Source organism: Carassius carassius, chromosome 46 (assembly GCF_963082965.1).
Source record: "Carassius carassius chromosome 46, fCarCar2.1, whole genome shotgun sequence".
Lineage (NCBI taxonomy): Eukaryota > Metazoa > Chordata > Actinopteri > Cypriniformes > Cyprinidae > Carassius > Carassius carassius.
Window position 1 is genome coordinate 6,243,786 of NC_081800.1, and position 20,056 is coordinate 6,263,841.

Here is a 20,056-nt window from a genome sequence, read left to right on the forward strand (position 1 = left end):
TCTCATACATTTTTCACCTCAAATCACTCGGCATGAGAAACATGGCGTGGTGGATGACAAGGATTCTTTTCCTTTTGGTGATTTCATTAGAAGCCAAAATGCAGTTGACACCAACAGTTGTTAAACATATGTCTTCATTGTACAGACAGATTATAGAAAGTCATTTCCCCATCAGAAGGAAGACTTTTATTACTTCTTAAGAAAGTAGTCCTTTAAATTGATATGCTTGTTTCATATTTACATAAGATCTCCACCCTACACTAGAAACGGTTGGCGATGAGCCAGGAGATGCTTTTATGAGTCACACACATTCCTTTGTGCAATTATAAAGTTCCTCCTTTCCTTTCATAATATCAGAGAGCTTGAACACTGGACTGCTAATCCAAACATGACAGCTGTGCACATCGCTTTGGTGCTGCGTTAGGCATGTTCTGCTCATAATCAATAATTCTTTTTGTGCCAATATTAGTCTAAAAACATTCTTGGTTCTCCACTAAGTTTTGTTTCAGATGGGCAGAGCTCAAGCAGAAAGTCAATGTGAATAGCAGAGTGTTCGTACAGTATATATGTTAATATGCAAATCATTTGAGATGAGAATCTCCTGACGTTTTTAACCCTAAAACTACAGAAAGGCCTGAGGGGACATTAACGGAGAACAGTTGGGTGTGTGTTATTATAGTTATTTAACGCGTTTACTTGAAGATTTAAAATGCAATTGAGCTTTTTATGATAGATAATTATAAGATTATAATATAATAAGATAATTGGGCACCACTGAATTTAACACACAACCTGAAGCTCATGTAGTGAGTGGTTATTTTCTAGTTTCAGTCATGCATTTATATGCAAGTTAGTTCTTTGACTTTACAGTTCTACATTTATAAAAAGATAGCAGACAAAATTACTAATTTATCAATTAATCAATGTTTTTTGGCAAAGTCTCTTATGCTCACCTAGGCTGCATTTGATTAAAAATACAGTCAAATTTACAGTACAATTTGAAATAACACTAATTTATTGTATTTGAAAATTGTATTTATTCCTGTGATGCAAAGGTGATTATAGCATTTGAAATAGAAATTTAGATTTAATGCATCCTTGCTTAATAAAAATATTTTTTTTATTAAAAAAAAGATTTTTTCTTTTATTATTATTAAGTTGTGCAGACCTACACAAACTAACAAATTCATTTTTGCTTCTTCATTTTCTCATTTTTATTATTTTTGTTCAATTGTTCAGTCAAAATCTACAGTGTTTATTCAGCGAGGACTAAATAAAAGCTACAGAATCTGTAAAGTAGTACACATGGCTCTCCTGGGCATTCTCTTCATGATTTCTGTGGGTTTGAGAGGAGTCCAGTTTGTCTTTCCACACAGCAGTCACTTCCTGAGGCCCCTCTTGGTTCTCTTTGACCTATAGAAAGAAATAATGTAGGTATGTTCATTTTGTTGTTTGTCTGTTTTCTCCTGTTGAAGTACATGCAAAAACCACTGAAAACAAAAACATTTATTTGTAATGGGTGACGTATACACTTATCTTATATTGTGATTTAATTTAACGAATTGTTGAATAAAGTCGTTATTTTTGTTTACTCCACGTACATAAAGTATTCACGTCACTTTATAATGTTACAGTTGAATCACTGATGGCAGATGGACTATTCTGACGATGTCCTAGTTGTCCTAGATGTTTTAGTTCTGTTTTGGTTTTTATTTGCGCGCACCAGTCGTCCGTGAGGGGCTGGTGCGCTGTTTTGTGTTTGTTTTGTAATTTAAAGTTTCATTTTGATTGTTCGCCGGTTCCCGCCTCCTTCTTCCCGACGATTAGGAAGGTTTTATCATTACAGTAATTTACTTGGCAGTCAATGGGACAGTCACAAGCCTCCCGGTTTTCATCCAAACTATGCTTTCATGACGAACGAACACTTATTATCGCGACGTACCAGCAGTGAGAATGGGAGAATCAGTGCATGTGCGGTCGAAGAAGCAGAAGCTCCGAAATCACAAAACAAACATAAACATGACCTACGTCAAAAACAATATGGAAACATTAGGTGACGGAGAAAATCCGAGTGGCAAGAGTAGTGACGCTAAAGTTGCAAAAGGTTTTTTTTTTTTAAGACAGGTAAGAGAGTGATTATCTCAGCAGTACTCACTGTAATTTACATAACTCGTGCTGATAGCATTCAAAAGCATTGTTTAATGCTGATGCTAGCTGAAAAACTACTGAATGCACCCTTACATTTGGCTGAAATGCATTTTTTAAGATATAAGAGTGCACTGATGTCTTAAATGCTGTATGAACAGGCAGCTCACAAGGTTTTAGAACAGATCTCTGCTGACTGAATAATCAGGTGACTGAGGTCAGTGCTGGACATGCACGGGTAAATGCTGATTTTGCAGCAGCAGATTGCAGCCCAAACCTCCATGCCCTCAAGCTCTTTAGTTCTGGCACCCACAATCGTTTTCTGCTGCAGAAGCAGCTCAGCCAGCTGACAGGACTGACGCTCTGAACTGCTTTCACAAAGACTGTGTCTGTGTTACATGCCTGAGGCAGGAGCGGATGAGTCAGCTTGGTTTGAATGAGAAAGCCTTCTGGGAAGTATAACAAGGGTAAACAAAAAAACAAAAAAAACCTATACCAAACTCTGGGAAATGCCAGATTCATTTCAGTGGAGAACAAACACCAACTTGCCAACCTTCTGAGTGCCAAGATTTTTAATCTGCATGCAAATTCAATGATGGGTAGATGTGTAAAAATGGAGCTCAACATTTAATAATACAATTCAACTATTTTAGGTTTTGATGAGTTGGTGGGTAATTCTTATAAATTTGTATGATCCCATGAATATTTTATTTTTATTTTAAATATTTTATTATTATTATAAAAAAAAATTGGTGTAATCTGCTAACACCACACTATAGCTATATTATTTACATGCACCCACATAATCAGTTAATAACTGAACTGATGGCTCAGTCAGACTGACAAACACTTATTGTTGTAGTTCATTTATGTTGTGTGCATGAAAAAGACACAATCACAGTCAAAATGCAAAAAAAAAAAATGCCCTACAGAGTTATTTTGGCTAAAACTGGCTTTCATTTTGGTGTCTTACTAATATTTGCATAGTGCATTATGAACATGAATATTAAGAAACTTGTGTAATTAGATGGAAATTATATGGAGATAATTATTGTTATGGTTTTATCACCCAGCCCTAGTCTTACAGTACATAAGTGTTAGCTTTTCAGATATGTTATTCTCACGGTAGCTCCAGTGACATTATTGCAGTGGCTTTCTCCAAATCTTAACGCATTGCATGGAAACTGTATGTGAATATATTCTGTTTGCTGAAATTAGTGCATGTGAACATAGCTGGTTAAATGTAGGGGTGTTTTTTCCGTGTACGTTGCCATATAAAGCACACTGGGTGAATTCATACAAAATCAACATCTCGTAAAATAGCTTTCTAATGAAATCATGTTGGACAGACACAGATGAACTCACGTTTTCTGGTGGTCACTGACTCTGTTCCTCAGGACATTGATCTGTAGAGAGATCCGCAATCACATCTCAGTGAACACAGGGTTATGAGATTGCGATGAATGAGTTATGTGTGCAAACTCTGAGCAATGCTTACATTTCTTTCCCCATATAATTAGATCCAGGAAAACATTTGATGCAAGTGCTTTTCTTCGAAATCATTTCAACAGAGTTAACATGAAATGATTTGCATAACCCATTTCACTTACATAATATGATGCTGCAGACTTTATCATATTGGTGTAACCTGGCATTTATTTACTGCTTTAACTGTAAGCCTGAAGTGCTGACACTAGTAGAGTCAACTGACTATTGCTTTACATTATCAATAGCTTGCACACAGTGACACGGCCAGTAAGGAAATCTGTTGAAGACCAAGATATTACATTTATATAACATGCAGTGATGATTCCTATACATTGAGACCAAAACAGGGTCATTTCGGATGTCATGTTGACTCTAGTCATGAGTGATCTAGTCTTGAGCTGACCTCATATTTCTGTTTGGTAAACTGGTACTGTAACTCAAACTTCTCTGCTTCCAGTTGACGCATCCAGCTCCACAGTTCCTTTGCTTTCTCCCTGATGAAAAAGAAAGTAGCATTGTTTTATATCACTGAATTACTTTATTTAATTTTTAGTCTATGGAATTCTATTACAAAAGTTAAAGATTGGTAAAAATAATAATAATAATAATAATTTTCAGAACACTATAAACATTACAGTTCTGTCATTATAAACCATCATGTCATAAAAAAAAGTGGATCAAAAAGTATATTCAGATTTTTTTTTTTTCGTATGGTAACCAAAACTTTATTTTTTGGCATTGCTGCCTTGACAGGAAGTGAAGTGGGACAGAGAGAAGGGGGGCGGGATCGGTAAAGGTCCACAAGTTGGGACTCGAACTGGGGATGCCCGAAGCACAACGGCGCTACATGTCGGTGCTAAATTGCCAACGAGCCAATTTCCATTACTTCATGCTTGATGTGCCATATTAACAGTGTTGGGGAGTAACTAGTTACATGTAACGGCGTTACGTAATTTAATTACAAAATTATTGTAACTGTAATTAGTTACAGTTACTTATGAAATTTTTAACGATTACAAAGGGGATTACATTTGAATATTTACACACATCCACATACAGATTTAACTGATTTCTTTCCCAAATTGCACTGACTATTCAGAGACATACCGCCCTAATAATTTCCGGGATGCAGAAATACAGTCTGGTTCGTAGAATCCAGTCATAAAAACGAAATGCCTAACGCGGAAGGAATATGCCACATTTTGGATGACTAAATCAAAAGTAGGTCAGTACACTTGAATCAAAGCATGACATCGACTAGTGTCTGTGAATATTAAGCCCCAAAAATGCAATATATGACTTGCACATTCTGCGTGTCTGTGGAAATCAGGCGCGGACTGGACACCGGGAGAACCGGGACAATTCCCGATGGCCTGGCAGCCGATTTTGCCCCACTATTTAATATCATTATTGTATAATTGCCTGCCGAATGTACTAAAGCGATCATTTGCGAATCCGCCATTTGACAATTAAATCTCTAATAAGTCATGAAGTGTTAGTCATGACTTGCGCGCTCTCCGCGCCTGCGCCAAACGGTTTGGATCAGACTCAGAGTAATACATGCGAGAGAGAGAGAGAGAGAGAGAGAGAGAGAGAGAGAGGGAGAGAGAGAGAGGGAGAGAGAGAGAAAGAGAGAGAGAGAGAGAGAGAGAGAGAGAGAGAGAGAGGGAGAGATAGAGAGAGAGAGAGAGAGAGAGGGAGAGAGAGAGAAAGAGAGAGAGAGAGAGAGAGAGAGAGAGAGAGAGAGAGGGAGAGATAGAGGGAGAGGGAGAGAGAGAGAGAGAGAGAGAGAGAGAGAGGGAGAGAGAGAGAAAGAGAGAGAGAGAGAGAGAGAGAGAGAGAGAGAGAGAGGGAGAGAGAGAGAGAGAGAGAGAGAGAGAGAGAGAGAGAGAGAGAGAGAGAGAGGGAGAGAGGGAGAGAGAGAGAGGGAGAGGGAGAGAGAGAGAGAGAGAGAGAGAGAGAGGGAGAGAGAGAGAGAGAGAGAGGGAGAGGGAGAGGGAGAGAGAGAGAGAGAGAGAGAGAGAGAGAGAGAGAGAGAGAGGGAGAGAGGGAGAGAGAGAGAGGGAGAGGGAGAGAGAGAGAGAGAGAGAGAGAGAGAGAGGGAGAGAGAGAGAGAGAGAGAGGGAGAGAGAGAGAGAGAGAGAGAGAGACTATGGAAGCGTACAGCTGGAGCAGAGAAGCAGAACTACTGTTCAGGGTTTTAGGTCAGTTTCATCTGTAAAGATGCTTTTTTGTCTTTGTTTTTTTATTTAATTAATCAAGCAGCAGCACGTTGCTCATCAGTCATCACTCAAAATACTATATAAAGGACATCATTATTATCTGTTGTAATGTTACAGTAGTAATTTAGCTGAAAAATAATCAGATTTTTTTATAGGTTTAGGGGGAGCTACGACAGACATCAACACAACCCTTACGAAAATTAACATTTTAATATTTAACTATAAATCCAGAGAAAATGGTTACTATTGTTTAACTGTGGTTACCAAAAATGTAAAATTATTTTACAAATGTATTTATTTAAAAATAAATACAAATCCATTTGCAAAAAAAACAAAAACAAAACAAGGTTATTTTACTTTTATATAGGCTAATAAAAGCAAGGTTAATTTTTGTAAGGGAAAAACATGACTCGTGTACAGTATTAGGATTTTTCTATAAAGATATTGTAGTATTGTAGAGTATTGTATTGTAAAGTATAGTTTTGTTCAATCTTGAGTATTAAAGTCATGAGAGAGATGGATAACAGAGCAAAATAAAAAGACTGAAGAGAAAAATAGAAGTGAAGGTGCAGTTCAGGAGAGAACTTTAAATTATTTTGCATGTCCCCAAATTAAAGATTTAAACCTTTTTTTATGTCAGGTCCATACAAAAAATAGTTTTGTCCATGAATTTGTTTGTATGAGTTTGAATTTTCCAGTCTGAATTTTTTTCCCCTTCCGCCCCTCCTGTAAATTAATGGCAAAGACATGGTTTCATTTACTACACATTGTCCTACTGAAGCTCGCAGTGTTTTCAACCTCTGCCGCCTCAATATAGGAGTACACGAGCACATAAACATAATTTCTAGAACTGCTCTGTGTCACTTCATGTGCATTTTACTTATTTTGAGAAAACTATCATCATATACAGAGACAGCAGTTTCAAAAAAACACCAATGTTTCAGGAGTTTATTACACAGAATACATCACATGCTTATTAGATAACTGTATTTAAGTTGATGTATATGCTTTTATTTATTATTCTTTAATTTTCACAAATTTAGAAAAGTAATCAAAAAGTACTCAAAAGTAATTAGTTACATTACTTTAATAAAGTAATTGAAAAAGTTACACTACTATTACATTTTAAACAGGGTAACTTGTAATCTGTAACCTATTACATTTCCAAAGTAACCTTCCCAACACTGCATATTAATGAGTTATATTAACAATCACTCTTCAAACCTGAGAGCAGAGTCGCTGGCATTGTCGATGTCCAAAGATTTGCGGCGATCACTAAGAATCTTCTTCTTCTTCTCTCTCTCAGTCTGTTTCTTTCCACTCCGTCTCTCTATCTGCAAGACAACATCAGAGACAACAGTATTGACAATCTATTTTAATAAAGCATTGATACTGATGATGTATTTCCTGTTTACCTTTTTTAGTGTCTGTATATTTTAAAATGCACATCATTCTTATTTGCTGATTTTTCCTGCTCAAGAAAAAGTATCATCAATGTTGATCTTTGTGATCTTTTTTTTTTTTTACAGAATGTATTTGATATATATATAAAATTTAATTTACTTCAAATAAATTATGTAAAAAATAAAAGATTTTTTTTGATAACAGAGTGAATATTTTTTTTAACAATGTAATGATTTTTTTCCTAAAAAAAATTGAACAGTAGTGTAAATTATGATAGTTGTTAAACAATGCATATTGTGTTTCAGAAGTGCCATAGCTAATGGTTTAAATGCTTTTAATTACATAACATTTCTAAAAGCCATCCCAGTCAAGTAGAACATTGAACCATGGCCTTTATTTTATTTTTTTAAATATTGTCCGATTTCTGTCACTAAACTCAGAAATGTATCGGTCTTTATCATACTGTCTCCTCTCTCATCTCTGACCTTCTGCATGTATCCACCGAAGTGCAGACTGGTGAGCGTCTTCTTCTTCTTGGCGTCGTCCTCCGCTCTCTTTTTGGCTTCCTCTTCCTCCTTGCGAGCTCTTTCCTCCTGAACATTTGAAAAGAGGAAAGGATTTGTAAAGCTAATGGCCATCAGTGTGTGGTCCCAGAAATCCCTTGCGCTCACCTCCAGACGCCTCTGTCGTTCCCTCTCGCGCTCGCTACGGATCCTCTGCTGCTCCGCTCGCTCCGAGCGCCGTTTCTCCTGCACAGTCACTCACATTACAACTCAGAGATCACTCAACAAGAGCTTATGGGGACGTTTATTCTAGAAAATGACAGAGCTGATAGATTTGACATTTAATGTCTGTTAAGTCCTTTTCAGGCTCATCCAGGCTTGAACTGACCCTTAATAGACCTGTTGGAATATTTTTACTCTGGGTGACATGTTTGCCCTAATGATTGCATATTTATAATTTCTCTGTCTTTAGGGATTCATTAATTTAGGATTAATGCACGAGTCTGTTGACGTGGTAATAAGCAGCTGTGATGTAACAGAACAACATTGCTCACTCACAATCCTATCTTTAAGACTGATGAGTTCCTCCTCCTCCTTCTTACGGCTTTCAAAGTGAGCTTCAATCAGAGTCTGGAGCTCATTCAGGTCTTTCTCCATACGTTTACGATGGATGTCCTGAGGGGGAGAACATTTGGCCTTTGAGATTGAGACTGAGACAGTTTGCCTGACAAAAATGTGCAGGTATACAAAAGCATAAATCAAAAGCTGAAATGTTTCAGTAATTTGCATCTTGAACTGTCTGTGTTCAGTGAAACATTCTGTTGAATTCATAGAATTGCTGGTTTCTACAAATCTTATAATGCATGTTTTCATTGGTCAGGGTATTTCAGTACTTCAAAACATCTGTCTACTCTCTAATAAGTAAATGGGTGGTCAGAGAAGAGCCCCTTTCTCACATACAGTCAGGGGTAGATTACAGAAATAACGCTACTTTCGTTTCAGCAGTTGTATGAGAAGTTGTAACATTAGCAGTAAATTAGCGGTGATGTGCTCCGTTTGAATCGAGTATGAACGAGTACGAGTTCAGAAAGTGCTGACGTAAGACGTCTCCTCTGGGCCAATCATAACACTCTGACACAGATTTACAGAAGTCATAGAAATGTCTGAAGTCGTCTCATACGATGTCTCTGGGCCAAAAGCAGCTGCATGAATGTGAACGTTTGACACAAAGATGAAAACATCAGCAATAACACAGACCGCGTTTAACGCTCCAAACACAACACCGGGACACGCAGCCGTTTAGAGGTCGTTTCTGGTTAATGATGGCACAGAATTTACCCGTATTTTGAAATATTTTAATCAGAAAAGCGAGACTGATTGTCTCTCGGCTTTAGAAATTACCCCAGATATTTAAAATGATTAAAAAAAAAAAATACATGACAGTAATTATACAATTATAAATATAGTTTACATATTTTAAATGATAATTGTTTTAATTATACAAAAAAAAAAGTTTTATTATTATGTTATATTTTATTATCTAATATTTCATAACATCTGTTATATGACAGATACCACCATTTAAAAATATTAGTCACAGATTTTATTATTATTATTATTATTATGAAAGGAATTCATATTTGGTTTAAAGCAATGACAACTTAAATTGATTGATTGCTGCTATTTTGAAGTTTCTATTGATTAAAGAATTTTATTTATTTTTTGTTATCTTTTATTTATATACATTATTAATGTTATTTATTTTTTTATTTTTGCATTGTGTTTACTATTGTTCTCTTGCATTGTAGACATGTATTTTCCGGTTTAATACTGTCAAGCTGCTTTGACCCAATCTGTTATGTATAAAGCACTATATAAATACAGTTGACTTGACCTGACATGACACGAGTGGTTTGACATCCATTATTAATAAGAAAATAACTTGTAGAATCCATTTCAGTTCTGAAATAATATGGCAAATATGCTTATAATGTCAAAGTGATGGCATGGTTATTAAAAGACAAATGCCATAAGACAGTTTAATGGTGCTGTGGGTCTTGCTCTGGTAATTGTACTCACATCAAAATCAACTCTTTCTCCGTCTGGAATCTTTGGGGGCACCAGGTTCGGCAACATAAATGGTCTGGAAAATATAATGATGATGTGTCAAAATTCTGTATGAAATGAAAACAAGTTTGTTGATCTTTAAAATAAAAACATAAAACCAATCCATGGTTATTCATTTAAACTTACTTTAGGAATTTGGGTTTCGCCTCTTCTGAAGAATCAACCATACAAACAACAGAAGTTATTCAAAGTTATATGAGGGACTTTTTAAAAATACTTTTTTTGTTTAATTCTTCGTAAAAAAGTCATGTCTGATTAAAGATATCTGAAGGCTAATCTTGTCTTTGTGTTCTCATGGCAGTTATTGCACAATAGCAAACCGTTACAGGTGAAGAAGAATGTGTCATTAAATCCAGGGACGAGATTATAAACGGTATACAGATGTCTTATTTCTGATGGAATGAATGTTATCATAAGAGGATTTGGGATGATCTAAAGATTTGGAGATACAGTTATCCAGAAGGGTGTGTGTCATAATACAGGTTTCTACATGTTTCGAACAATTACTTCAGAGCTATAAATCTCAGGTTTCCTGTCTGTGAAGTGCAATAAAGACCAAATACCTCCTCCATCTTCGGTGTCTTCTTCGCCATCTAAAGGAAGGAAAGGAAAGGAGGTTAGGGGTATTCTGCATCACTGACGGTCCCACAGAAAACAGAGGGGCAAAAATAGAAACTGATAACGGAAGAATGGTGGAAAATTTGCTGTCACATACCAAACACTCGTCACTTCAACTCTACAACTCTACATGTTTCTCATGAGTTCAATTAAATGATAAACAGAAAAATAAAACAGAAATGAAACAGCTGGGGATTTATTTATAACTATATAATAGTAAAAAAAAAAACACACACACAAACACAAAAAACTTTTTTTGTCTTCTATAGAACAGAAAATAATATATTTTGGAAAAAAAAAAGTAATCTGTTTCTTGTTTTAACCCTTAAGATGTGAAGTTTGCAGGAAGTTGGACAAAGTAGATTTGATGTAGATTTCAATTAAATGTTTAGCATTTAAAACACTCGTTTTAAAAAGTGTTATGATGACAGGTCGAACTCTAGTTTCAGTGTATTTTACTACATCGACTTGATTTGAGACTGAATGGATCAAATTAATTTTTGGGGGAAAAAAATAATTTCGCTTCAAAATATAATACCAAGGTTTTCAATTGAATTATTTTTTTTTTCACTTCTCACCTAAAAACTATTTTATTTTGAAATAATACAAATTTACAAAATTGGTTTTGCTTTTTGCTATATATATATATATATATATATAGAGAGAGAGAGAGAGAGAGAGAGAATATGCCATTATTTTGTGAGAAAATCTGTACTGTAATACTGTAAATTACTTAAATTACTAATAGTTTCTCTTTTTTTTGTTTTCTTTTTTTATAACTCTTCATGATCTCCTCACATCATTATTATTGATTTGTTTATTGACCAAAATCTATTTTTGAATATTTTTAGTAGTTTATTTAATCTAAATGAATGAATGAGGGAATGAATGAATGGAAACACTTCTCAGCAGAACTCTGAATTGTCTTTGCTTGCTAAAGTTATTGGAACAAATCAATAATCAGTTTCTTTTCAAATGTAAATTGTAAGTTCTATAAATGATTTGTTACATTTTCTGGCAAAGCTGTCAGTATTCGCAAACTGGTTATTTGGGCTATGTAGCTCTGGAGGGGTTTGCGGTCAAACTGAGGGTCTCACCAGCAGGACTCACCATGTTCCTGAGTGGTCTCTTCCTGTTCTCCTGCTTCCTCCTCATGAGCCTCTGGAGAAGGTTGGAGGACGGATGTAGTTAGCATTACCGTGAACTATGAATCATTTGTTTTCCATTCTTTAGGTATCAAATTACATAACAATTCCAAAAAGACAAACTCTAATAGAAGTACGTGTGTAAGAGTGTGTGAGAAAGCTTATTTGGAAGATGTGAGTTAATTCCCGTGGGCCAAGGAGCTGTATACCAGCCTGGGCATGATGGGTACAGATGGCAGACTTGTTAGATTACGCATACCTCAAATCTCTCAGATGGTTACACACTTACACACAGCAATACACATGTCTCTGCCCAGCCGCACAACTGTTGTCTATGATATAAATGTGCCGGCATATCTGAAGTCAGACCACCCTTAAAAAGTATTGTAGATGGTAATACCATACTCCGGGGTAGTTCCTTTCGTCAAGTCTGATTCACCGAGCAATATTTGAAAACGTAACAAAATGCGGATCGTTGTTAGAATGTTCATTTTATATTAATCCTTTTTTGTGTGAATACTGTTTGAATTATTCACTTCACCAATGAAAAAAAAATCTGTCTAAAAAAATTACAAGATTATCTAAAAACATTAGCGAAATTTCTTGGGCAGAAAGGGTCCCTTTCAATTGTTGATAGTGTAGTGACATAATCATGGCTCGCCTGAAGTTGCTTTCAAGCCAAGTAGCTTACTTTTTTGTAATTGTTGTGAATTTACTTCACATAATTGAACATGAGTGAAATCTGTGTGAAATTCCCAGCGGTGTGGATTCCTATTGAAATGACTGGAAATTCACTGAACAATGGTAAATACTGTATGCCTGCACATTTTCAGCTAAATCCAGTCATTTCAACAGGAATCCACACTTTGTAATGGGGTGCATACCCCCATACCCCCACAATCCAGCACATCCCGATATCGTGTTCGGAAAGAAAATGACCTGTATACGGAATCCCTAAATGGAATACATACGAGATGAGAGGAAAATGCAGACATTGTCCGATGACAATTTTGTAGACATTGCCCAACCCTAATTCCAGGGGGTCAAAACCTCCTTCCAGGGGGTTCCACCAAGGTTGAAATGTTCCAGGGGGACGGGGGGTTTGACTTCAATGGGCAGACACCCAGGAAATAGTAGAAAAATAGCCCAATTCAATGAGAAAACCAAGGACTTGGCAACACTGATGTTGACCAACAGAAAGCTGTAATAACTTTAGTGTAAGCTGTGTTTCATAAATCTCTACACTATTGACAACGAACTTTTTGGCCCACAAATTTCTGTCTAAATTTCAGTAAACTTTTTCTTCTTGTTTATTATGACTGTTAAGAGAGGTCAAATGTACTGTTGCTCAGATTAAAATCAGACATTGCAATAAGAATCTGCGCGATTGGGAGTTTTAAGTAGGGGCGAGAAAGTTCCCCACAAGGATTTCGCTCATTTCAAATTGGGCGAGTGAATTTGAGTGTCTTCTATGGGAGCGGTTGCTATTATTGTTATTTTATTTTTGATTAACCAGTGTCTCTTTTGATCTTACAGTTTCGCTAATGTGACAGCATCTTTATTAACACAGTCACAGTCGTGCTGCTGGTGGGAATATCGGCAGTGAGGCTTATTACCTTTTGCCACCTCAAAACAACAGCTTTCTTGTTCATGCAAAATTGTTTGAATATACCATACTACGGTATTTACTCACAGAATATCATGGTATATACATATATATATATACCATGGTATATACCATGCTACTTTAGTATTTTTTAATGTTTGTGAATGGCTTGTGCCCTTTGCCTTTAGCAGATAAGCAGTAACTACCTTCCTCATGCTGCGCCTCCTCCTGCACCTCCTCCTGCTCCTCCTGCTGCTCATCCTCTTGCACCTCTAAGCCACATCATGCAGGTTAGGTGAGTAAACAAACAAAAACACATCACAGAGATGGAAGCTAGGAGGTCTGTTCACACTGAGAGACCGTAATGGATTAGTGATGATATGCAGATACTTCAGAACTTTCTGCTTTAATCCATGTGTGATGTTTCTAGCAAGCAGATGTTACGGCTCAGTTTTGTTTTGGGTTTGTTCTGTTGTTTTCTCTTTTTCCTATAGGTTGCTAGGTAAGGATCCACACCTGTGTTGAATTTGGAAAGCAGTATTTAAGATGGCTGTCCTTTGTGGGAAGGAGCTCTGACCCCTATCCTGCAGTTGTGCTCAGGAGCTGGACCTTCATATTGTTTTTTTCTTTATTGTTTGTTTATTTTTTGTCGAACATCTTTTTTCTTTATGATATAACCCCTAGATGTAAAATAAATATTTTGTTTAATTTAATTTTGGACTCTGATCCCTTTATTTTGTTACTTCCGTGAGCAGGAATGTAACACAGAATAAACAGAGCTGCTGCAACTCATAAGAAAAGCTAAGCTTTCAAGCTCGTAAATCTATGTGACAGGTCACCATATTTTCCAACCGCACTTACATGTCAGAATATTTGATTATTAGTTTTTAATCTGAAAGGTGTAATTGTCAGGGTTCTGCCCTGGCAGCTGTGTCTATTTTGTCTTTGTTTAGTGTTTCTCTGTTTTCCCTGTGTATGACCACATGGCTTTGTCTCTGTTTATGTTGGCCATGTGCTCCTTTCGTCCTGCCACCTTGTTTCACTTTACCACGCCCCCTTGTTTAGTCCTTGTTTGGTGCTCATTAATTGATTGTTCTCACCTTGTGTTTGTGTGCTTTCCTTCCTATTTATTGTGATCATTTCCCTCTTGTGGTTGCTGGTTCGTTTTGTACGTGAGTTAGTGTTTGCTTAGCTTGCTAGCTGATCTATACTATAGAGTTTTTCCTTGTCTGTTAAAGTCTGGTATTTATTAGTTTAAGTTTGTCTTGTCATTGTTTATTCTAGTTTAAGTGTTTCTTTTTGTTTCGATCTCATTTTTATTTTCTTGTGAGTTTGACTTGTTCCTTAAAGTATTTATTTTCCCCTTGGAGTTATTTTCTTGGTTAGTTTTTCCAGTTATTTCTAGAACTTTATTTGGTATTTGTTTCTTTACCTTTTTAGTTAACTTTAGTTAGTTAGCTTTGGTTATTTCTCTAGTTCCCCTTTTATCTTGTTTCTAGGTCATAGCATTCTTCTCTGACTTTTTGCCTATTATTATTATTGTTGTTCTCTTGTTATCTTAAGTCTTGTCTAGTGTTTTGTGAGTTCTGTCTGTTCCTGTCTTGCCTGCTGCTTTCTCCCTGGCCACTGGGTCTCCCCGCCTGGAGGTCTGACGCGTTTGGCTTCACCTCCATAGCCAAGTGCCCTTGGTTCCTGGTGCTGTGGTCTGGTCCCTTGCACAGCCTCCTCTACAGTCCTGCACTCGGTTGTCACCCAGGGCCCCCCTCAGCGGTCACAGCCCCCCCCCCCCCCCCATCTGCCTGCTCCATTGTTGTATGCCCCATCCTATTGTCTGGACTGTTCAAACCACTCCCCCCTATCGTGCTGTCTAATTTGTCAATAAACGTCCCTTGTTCATTCTGCATCTGGGTCCTCTCCCTCAGTAACCGTGACAGAACGAACCAGCCAAGTCAGGACCCAGCAGAATGAGTCAAGTTTCTACCCCCTGCAAATGCTCAGGAGAGACTGGCCCGCCAGCAAGGCCTGGGTGCTCTTCGGCAGCAGGGGCAAGAGGTGAGGGCCTTTGCCCAATTCTTTTGGACTATGTCCAGGGGCCTTGATTACCAGGATGCAGCCCCTAAGGATGTCTTCAACCTCTTTTTGGATGATCCACTGCCTCAGTGGGAGATGGAGCAATTGAGGATCTTGGACTTTTGGAACTTTTCTAATTATTTGCACCACCGCAAGGATTGGCAGATACTTACACCACCAGAGTCCCCCTGCAGTGATCACCCCACTCTCCCTCATCCATCGAGTCAAGTCCCTGATCGTCTTCCAACTCCCACTGAGAAGAGGAGAGACAGAAGAATGAGGGCGGCCAAAGCTGCTGCATCTACCATGGAGGCCTCTGTGCTGGTTCCAGCCTCCGACTCTGCTGAACCCCTCACAGTCACATCGGAATCAACCAAGTGCTCTGAAGCAGTCAAGCTCAAGGAAGCTGTGAGGGAGGTTCCCCTGTTAGCCCGTGTTCCTGTGCCAGTCAAACCTGTTCTAGGTCATTCAAAGCCAGTCGAGTCCAGTTCTGAAAGTTCTGTGTCAACGTCAGTTCAAGTAAGTCAAGATGTAGGTGATGTGAACGCTTGCAGGCCCAGGAGACGAAGGGGTAGGAGGGCCCGCGCCAGGAGTGCTAGAGACCTTAGTCTGGAGATCCATCCTGCAGTTTCCCTGGAAGATATCAAGTGGTCAGCTGCTTCAGTCATGACCCTGGAGTCCAGTGGCGAGCAGCCAGCCCCAGAGCTCATTTCTGTGTCGGCTCCAGCCTCTGTGTCTAGCCCAGAGAGGACTCCAATCTCGGTGGCCCCATTGGGCAATTCCACAGCCCTCGGGGGTGGTCAAGATGTAACTATCACCACGGTGGGCAATTCCACAGCCCCCAAGGGCGGTCAAGAGTCCACTGACGAGTCCATTCCAGTAGCCTCAGAGAGCAGCTCAGCAGCCCCCGAGGGCAGTCAAGAATCCACTCCCGAGTCTGTTTCAGTAGCCCCGGAGGGCAGCTCCACAGCCCCTGAGGGTGTTCAAGAATCCACTCACGAGTCTGTTCCAGTAGCCCCGGAGGGCAGCTCCACAGCCCCTGAGGGTGTTCAAGAATCCACTCACGAGTCTGTTCCAGTAGCCCCGGAGGGCAGTCCAGAACCTATTCCGGAGTCCATTCCAGAGGTCCTGGAGGGCAGTTCTGCAGCTCCTGTGGAAGGCCAAGGGTCTGCCCCTGAACCCGCTCCATTGTCGGCTCCAGCTCCCGAGTCTGCTTCATTCAAGAGTCTGTCAAAGTCTGCTACAGATTCAATCCAAGAGCCCTCAGAGCCAGTCCCAGCACTCATTCCTGATCCAGTCCAACTTCAGGAAGGGGTACCTTACCATACTCCAACTTCCAAACTCCAAATCTCCAGAACTCCCCACTTCACCTACCACTTTCAAGCCATCACTTGTCAAACCGGTCAGTACTTCTACTGATGCCACCACCTGTATCCCTATGGCCCCGTCTTCTCTCCGGCGAGGCTTTAACCATACTCAAACCATGCCTACTGCCTTCAGTTCTACCCTGTCAGGCTACACCCCTGGACTTACTCCCACCCCCTCTCATGTGCTGCCTGGTTGCTTTGGTCCTGCAACATCTGCACCCCCCTGGACTTGTTTGCCTGGTTTGGACGCCAGGAGGCGTCCTTTGGGAGAGGGGTACTGTCAGGGTTCTGCCCTGGCAGCTGTGTCTATTTTGTCTTTGTTTAGTGTTTCTCTGTTTTCCCTGTGTATGACCACATGGCTTTGTCTCTGTTTATGTTGGCCATGTGCTCCTTTCGTCCTGCCACCTTGTTTCACTTTACCACGCCCCCTTGTTTAGTCCTTGTTTGGTGCTCATTAATTGATTGTTCTCACCTTGTGTTTGTGTGCTTTCCTTCCTATTTATTGTGATCATTTCCCTCTTGTGGTTGCTGGTTCGTTTTGTACGCGAGTTAGTGTTTGCTTAGCTTGCTAGCTGATCTATACTATAGAGTTTTTCCTTGTCTGTTAAAGTCTGGTATTTATTAGTTTAAGTTTCTCTTGTCATTGTTTATTCTAGTTTAAGTGTTTCTTTTTGTTTGGATCTCATTTTTATTTTCTCGTGAGTTTGACTTGTTCCTTAAAGTATTTTCCCCTTTGAGTTATTTTCTTGGTTGGTTTTTCCAGTTATTTCTAGAACTTTATTTGGTATTTGTTTCTTTACCTTTTTAGTTAACTTTAGTTAGTTAGCTTTGGTTATTTCTCTAGTTCCCCTTTTATCTTGTTTCTAGGTCATAGCATTCTTGTCTGACTTTTTGCCTATTATTATTATTATTATTATTATTGTTGTTGTTGTTGTTCTCTTGTTATCTTAAGTCTTGTCTAGTGTTTTGTGAGTTCTGTCTGTTCCTGTCTTGCCTGCTGCTTTCTCCCTGGCCACTGGGTCTCCCCGCCTGGAGGTCTGACGTGTGTGGCTTCACCTCCATAGCCAAGTGCCCTTGGTTCCTGGTGCTGTGGTCTGGTCCCTTGCACAGCCTCCTCTACAGTCCTGCACTCGGTTGTCACCCAGGGCCCCCCTCAGCGGTCACCACCCCCCCCCCCCATCTGCCTGCTCCATTGTTGTATGCCCCATCCTATTGTCTGGACTGTTTAAACCACTCCCCCCTATCGTGCTTTGTCTAAATTGTCAATAAACGTCCCTTGTTCATTCTGCATCTGGGTCCTCTCCCTCAGTAACCGTGACCGTAACGCATGCAGTGCAAAAAACCTGATCAACTGGTATTTTTGAAGGTTTTATTGAAGTATCATTATATCAGCATATGGTCGGCCACTTCACTTTTCTAAAGCTATGTAGCTGCAAGGCCAATATTTATGACTTATTTTTGTTTACAGTGGAGGTATGAGAGAAATATTTCGAAACACAAGACTTACCCTCCTGCTCCCTAGAGAACAAGACAGAATAGTGCTGTTATTTCCATTGTTCATAGCTCAAGTACCTTCCCAACAGCTGCCTGAACTCTCAGATCAAATATATTATCAGATGAGTGGGATATATGACAAGCAGATGCTATTAAAATAACCTATATCACTGTTGTACACAGTTAATGCACAGTCATTTATTTTTTTTTTTACTTAATATTACTAGAAAAGAAATGTCGTAAGAGACCAATTTGTCACTGATGGATGGATGATTCTTGAACAATGAACAGGAACACTTACTCGTACTCCTCCACTTCTTCGTTGTCTGACATTTTTACTCTAAAATAAAAATGCATAAAAATGATATAATATATTTAATAGAATAATCAATGTCAAAAGTGATCCAAAAACACACATTTTTGCTTTTCTAAACATTCTAAAAAAAAAAATTATTTATTCTAATTTGAAATGAACTTTTTGTACTATTATGCATCCGTTGTTCTGTACGTAATACATCAGTAATATACTACATGACACACAATACTCTTACCTGATATAGCAGCAGAGATGTGTGAAGGAAGGCTGTCTGTCCCAGAGGCGAGCTCTGGCTCTCCTCTTGATTCTTATACGATCTCATATGCTGGGGCTCATTGTGGTTATTTTTACCCTCAGAGATAAGTGGAGAACAGTCGAGCAAACACTCCCTAAAAGGCAGCTGTCATTGTTATGATGCAGAGAATGGCGATGGCTAATGTCCATATCAACACGAGTCTCTTAGACGTGTCTCTGATAACACGAGGGACTGTTAGTCTGACTCACTTCATGGCAGCATGCTTACCATTCCAGATCTCACTCACGCCAACACGTTCAGATCTACAGTTTAGTCCAGCTATGATGGAAGGTTTAAAACAAGCTTTCAAGGTTAGTTTGAACTTAGGCCTTATGTTGTTTGAATACCTTCATGTTGTATTTTTTATTTCTTTTTTTTTTTTGCATTTATTTTAAGTTTTTAGGCCTTTGTTTGATGCTCTGAGTTTTCTATGCGGTTGCTAATCTGCTTTGGATGGTTACTAGATGGTTGATCGAGAGAGACACTTAAATATTCATGTAATGTGGAACTCAAAGGTCTGCACAAAAAAGTGGGAAATATTAATGTTACTAGTAATAGCAATAATATAGTATTAATTGTATTAGTATTAACGACAAAACAGTATTAATGATAACATTTTTGTGACTATTTTGAAAAAATATCATAATATATATTTCTAATTTTCATAGTCAGTTAACTTTAAAGTCTTTATCATTTAAACATTATTTTTGTACAACATGAAAAATGTTTCTTCTAGCATATCGTTACTGAAAACATGAGTTTTTAGTATTAACAATAGTTGTTTTTTTATTAATGAATTGAAAATATAGTTAATTATAATTAAATTATTTTAGCATATCATTACTGAAAACATAAGACAACATAGCCACATATAACCAATGTTATAATTATAATATAATTATTATTGCTGGTAATATTACATTACTGTTGTTGTTATTTATAAAAATAAATACACAAATTCACATCCTCATAAGCCTGCATCATTTGAAAACATGAGACAATATCACCACTGGTATAAAAATTGTATTTGTCAACAGCATAACCCTTCTGGGCAAAAGATAATTACATGACAGCTTGTTCAGCAAAAAACAAAAAAAAACAAATGTAGGCTTTGATTGAGTTGGAATGGATTGAAGTCAGTTTTCAAAGGGCTTGATAGGACACATTTCACTACTAAGATTACATCTAAATGACATTTCCTTTTCATGACTCAAGTCTCCGGCAAGTTGAAACAACAGCAGTGAGAGCATATGTGA

At 38.2% G+C, this 20,056-nt stretch overlaps 1 protein-coding gene across 2 annotated transcripts; it reads right to left on the reverse strand.

The window, feature by feature from the left end:
• Window positions 1-1,189: 1,189 nt before the first annotated feature.
• LOC132129450 (troponin T, cardiac muscle isoforms-like) lies at window positions 1,190-18,529 on the reverse strand. Of its 2 annotated transcripts, none has more exons than XM_059541064.1 (13): window positions 18,505-18,529; window positions 13,465-13,519; window positions 11,618-11,668; window positions 10,453-10,482; window positions 10,016-10,037; window positions 9,842-9,905; window positions 8,321-8,437; window positions 7,931-8,008; window positions 7,745-7,852; window positions 7,080-7,189; window positions 4,037-4,127; window positions 3,511-3,551; window positions 1,190-1,413 (listed from the first exon to the last, which is right to left on the reverse strand). In XM_059541064.1, the coding sequence occupies exons 1-13, from the start codon at window positions 18,520-18,522 to the stop codon at window positions 1,380-1,382; spliced, it is 819 nt and encodes a 272-aa protein (XP_059397047.1). In that variant the 5' UTR covers window positions 18,523-18,529; the 3' UTR covers window positions 1,190-1,379. The 2 variants fall into 2 exon arrangements, with proteins under 2 accessions (XP_059397047.1, XP_059397046.1); XM_059541063.1 differs by having other exon boundaries at window positions 10,016-10,040.
• Window positions 18,530-20,056: the final 1,527 nt, after the last annotated feature.